The sequence below is a fragment of the Chamaea fasciata genome, unplaced genomic scaffold (assembly GCF_029207755.1).
Source record: "Chamaea fasciata isolate MVZ Bird 193981 ecotype frontalis unplaced genomic scaffold, bChaFas1.0.hap1 SCAF_6, whole genome shotgun sequence".
NCBI classification, from domain to species: Eukaryota; Metazoa; Chordata; class Aves; order Passeriformes; family Sylviidae; genus Chamaea; species Chamaea fasciata.
The window spans coordinates 59,835,846-59,839,817 of NW_027094091.1; the positions used below are offsets into that span (position 1 = coordinate 59,835,846).

General features: G+C 57.8%; 1 protein-coding gene across 3 annotated transcripts; it reads right to left on the reverse strand.

Annotated features, from left to right (window-relative positions):
- Positions 1-1,783: 1,783 nt before the first annotated feature.
- POU4F2 (POU class 4 homeobox 2) lies at positions 1,784-3,972 on the reverse strand. Of its 3 annotated transcripts, XM_066185035.1 has the most exons (3): positions 3,740-3,972; positions 3,530-3,574; positions 1,784-3,086 (listed from the first exon to the last, which is right to left on the reverse strand). In XM_066185035.1, exons 1-3 carry the CDS (start codon positions 3,829-3,831, stop codon positions 2,135-2,137), a joined length of 1,089 nt encoding a protein of 362 aa, XP_066041132.1. In that variant the 5' UTR covers positions 3,832-3,972; the 3' UTR covers positions 1,784-2,134. The 3 variants fall into 3 exon arrangements, with proteins under 3 accessions (XP_066041132.1, XP_066041130.1, XP_066041133.1); XM_066185033.1 differs by having other exon boundaries at positions 1,784-3,076; positions 3,526-3,972; XM_066185036.1 differs by lacking the exon at positions 3,740-3,972 and having other exon boundaries at positions 1,784-3,076; positions 3,520-3,555.

Consider the following 3,972-nt stretch of genomic DNA (forward strand, 5'->3'; position numbering starts at 1 on the left):
GGGCGGGGGTGTGGACAGCGGCCAGGACACGGCGCCTGTGCCCGCCGGACCTCGGGACACCAGGCCCTGCCTCCGCGCCCGCGGAGCCGCCGGCACCCTCGGCGTGCCCGGGCGGTTTTGATGCTGCAGCTGGAGCTGGTGGCTGGGCGGAAATATGAATATTTAATCGCCGTTCGTGTATGATCTCCCTCCCCCCCTCGCCCGCCGCCGTCGGTTTTTTTTTTTCTTTTTTTTTTTTTTTTTCTTCCCGGCTTTTGTGAGCGCCGCACGGGGAAATTGCTTTTCCCTTTTCAAATTTAGGGGGGGGAGGGGGAATTTTCGCTCCTCAGCACCCTCGGCTCCCCCTGGCCGGGAGTGGGGGGGACAGAGCGGCGCGGGGAGCGGGGACACCCCACGCCCCGTGTCCCCGGTGCCCGCGCACAGACCGAGCTGTCCCCGGTGCTGCTCCAGCGCTCCCCCCGGCCCCGGGGCGGCGCGGAGCTCGGGCAGAGGCTGGCGATGGGGAAAAAAACCAAAAAGCGGCAAGCAAACGCGCTTTGCCAATAAAACGTAAAAAATTTCCTCTTTTCTTTGTTTTTTTTTTTTTAATGAAAGACGATTTAACAACATTTAAAAATAACTTAGTACATTACTAGAATAAATAAACTTCCTATTAACAAAACAAAAACGACAAAATAATAATAAATAATAAAAAAGAAACCCAAACAAAAACCAACGAAATCGGGTCATGTACAGAACTTAAGACTTCAAACAGTCTCGGATAGAATAGCGATACAGCGAAATCTGTAAGAATATATCTATATGTGCGTCAACGCCAATGAAATATTTACAATACATACAGGTACCCAACCGAGTACCCTCAGTTTATTGTTGTTGTTCCAAAAAGAAATGTACCAAACCGGTTGTGAATTTACAAGCAGTGCAGCCTCGCTCTCGCTCGCTCGCTCCCCTTCCCTACAAATTTTAATTTGGCTTTTCTACAAACAGACTTCCAAAAAAGGGACTTTCCTCCGTGGAAAAAGTATTGCAATCAAAGGTAATAAATAACCGAGCAAATAAATAAATAAATAAGCAACCGGATAGATAAATAAATAACCGAGCCGGTCTGAATTCCGTCGCGATACACCTTTGAAATCGAGAGAGACGGATATTGTGCTGGCAAGAAACCCGAAGCGACAATCCCACCACCCCCCCGCCCCCCAGCGCTGTCACCTAGGCGGCCACGTCCTTTCTCACTTCGGGAGCAGCGTGTGATGGGGACAATGTGGGAATCCCCATTAAATATGTAACGCGGTAAACAAATACCTCGGACAGTGAATCAGGCTACACAAATAATGTAGGACATCTACTATAGGGTGCCGACGCCGTACGAATAAGAATACTCGCCAGAGAAATACCTTAGGTTCAGGTGACAATTTACAAATGGCCAAAAAGGGACATCCAGAAGAAAAGCTCACGTTCATAAATCCTACCAACACAAAATATTTGATTCTCACTAACAATTTTTTTTTACTTTTATCAAGACTTAGATTAAAGAGGTGTAATTAATTAGAATGAGCACAAAATGAAGTTGCTAGAGAGATAAATTAATAATTTACAAGGGGTTGTTTGGCAGTAATCTAATAATAGCTTTTGAAGACCAGTGAACACAGCAGGATCAGCTCTTTCCCTAAGCGTTATAACTTCAGAGAAGGAAAAGGATAATAACCACAGTAAAAATATATATATATTTATATATTTATAATACGCAGTGTAAATGCAGAAAAACCTGCCATCTGTTTTTTTTAATCATTATTATTATTATTATTATTTAAATCAAAATACTTTTTTGAGACGTCTCTCACGGTGCGAAGCCTCAACTCTAGATTCAAGTTTGGGTCCCGAGAAAGCCATGGCATCGTGGCCACCCCGCTGCCACCCGGGCGAGGTCTGTTAGGAATAAAAACCAGCGGTACTTGCCGGGGCGGGTCCGGGCGCGGCTCTGCGGGGAAGTTCCCCCCGAAAGTTGGGCGCGGGGTGGGCTGGGGTCGTTCGGGGTTGTTTTCCTCCTTTCCTTTTTTGTTGTTGTCGTTGCTTATCGGATTTTCTGTGGGGGACGGTGACGCTGACGCTGTCGGTGCTGCTCGCGGCCGGCTCAGATGCCCGCCGAGTACTTCATGCGCTTCTGCTTCTGGCGCTGGTTGCAGAACCAGACGCGGACCACGTTCTTCTTGAGGTCCAGCTTCTCGGCGATGGCGGCGATCTTCTCGGAGGAGGGCCGGGGCTGCAGGGCGAAATAGGCCTCCAGCGAGCGCTTCTCGGGGGCGGCGATGGAGGTCCGCTTGCGCTTCTTCTCCGCGCCGCTGAAGAGCTCGGGCTTGGCCAGTTTCTCGCGGTGGGACTTCTCGGCCTCCTCCAGCCACGCCTGCAGGATGGGTTTGAGGGCGATCATGTTGTTGTGGGAGAGGGTGAGGGACTCGAAGCGGCAGATGGTGCTCTGGCTGAGGGAGCCCACCCCCGGGATCTTCAGGTTGGCCAGCGCCGAGCCCACGTCGGCCTGGGTCACCCCCAGCTTGATGCGGCGCTGCTTGAAGCGCTCGGCAAAGGCCTCCAAGTCGCGGGGGTCGGCGTCCACGTCGCTCATGCAGCCCATGTGGGCCGGCAGCCCGTGGGCGTGGGCCATGCCCAGCGCCGCCGGGTGCATGGGGTTCATGCCGGCCATGTGCGGAGCGTGGCCCGGCGTGGAGACCACGGCGCCGTCGGGGGCCGCCATGGCCCCCAGCGCCAGCCCCGGCGTCAGGTGCTCCAAGAGTTCCCCCTCCAGCGCCTGGTGGGGCTGGTGGTGGTGGTGGTGGTGGTGGTGATGGTGGTGGTGGGTGCCCGACAGGGCGGACGGGTGGGAGATGGGCACGGAGGAGGAGGAGGCGGCCGAGGTGCAGGGGATGGTGTTCATGGTGTGGTACGTGGCGTCCGGCTTGAAGGGGCTGTGGTGCGGCGGGTGGTGGTGGTGGCTCTTGCTCGGGGAGACGATGTCCACCGCTGCCAGGGCTTCGGCGCGGGCCAGCAGGCTCTCGTCCAGACCGCCGAATATATTGCTCTGCAATTGCAAATAGAAGGCACACATAACGCTCAGCAGGGAATTCGCCTCCCCGCGCACTCCGCCGTGCCACTAAAACCTTCCCAGCATGTTAAAAGAGAAATCCTGGGGAAGGGAGGGGGGGTGGGGTGGTGGTGGGGGGGAGGAGAGGAGAGGAGAAGAGGGAGCGAGCGGGGCGAGGGAGCGGGCGCGGCGCGCAGCCGCTCGCACAGAGGAGCCGCGGCGGGCGGGCGGGCGGACGGACGGACGGACACACGCACCAGCCGCACGCAGCATCCCAGGTCATAAAAATTAATACAAGCGGCAAGAGCCGCCGCATGCATAAGTTGGGCGAGCGCCCGGCGGCGCCGGGTGATTTGCTGCACGGCCATGAAAAAATCATCAGGCGGATCCGGGGGGCCGCCGAGGGGCTCCCCTTAAAGTGGGGCGGCGGGGCGGCGGGCACCTACCGGAGGGGCGGGCAGGCAGGCCCGCCTCATCGCCTCCGCGCCGCCGCCGCTGCCGCCGGGGCCGGAGCCCGAGCTGGAGCCGGAGCCGCCGCTGCCGCCGGGGCCGGAGCCAGAGCCGGAGCCGCGTCCGGCGGAGCCGCCGGTGCCGGTGCTGCTGGGGGAGCTGGCGGCGGGGGCGGCGGCGCCGGCGGAGGGACAGGGCGAGGCGGTGTGCAGGGCCGAGTACTTGGTTTCGTGGAGGCCGCCGCCGCTGCCGCCGCCGTGGGGGAGGCCGAAAGGCTGCTTGCTGCTCAGAGACATCATCATGGTGCTCGCCGCCGCCGCGGCCCGGCCCGCCAGCAGCCGGCCGCTGGAGGAGGGCAGGGGCGCGGGGCCGGGGGCCCGAACTCCCCGGAAAAGCCACAGGAGCCCCGCGCCCCCACCCCCCGAAAAATATTTAAAAAAAAA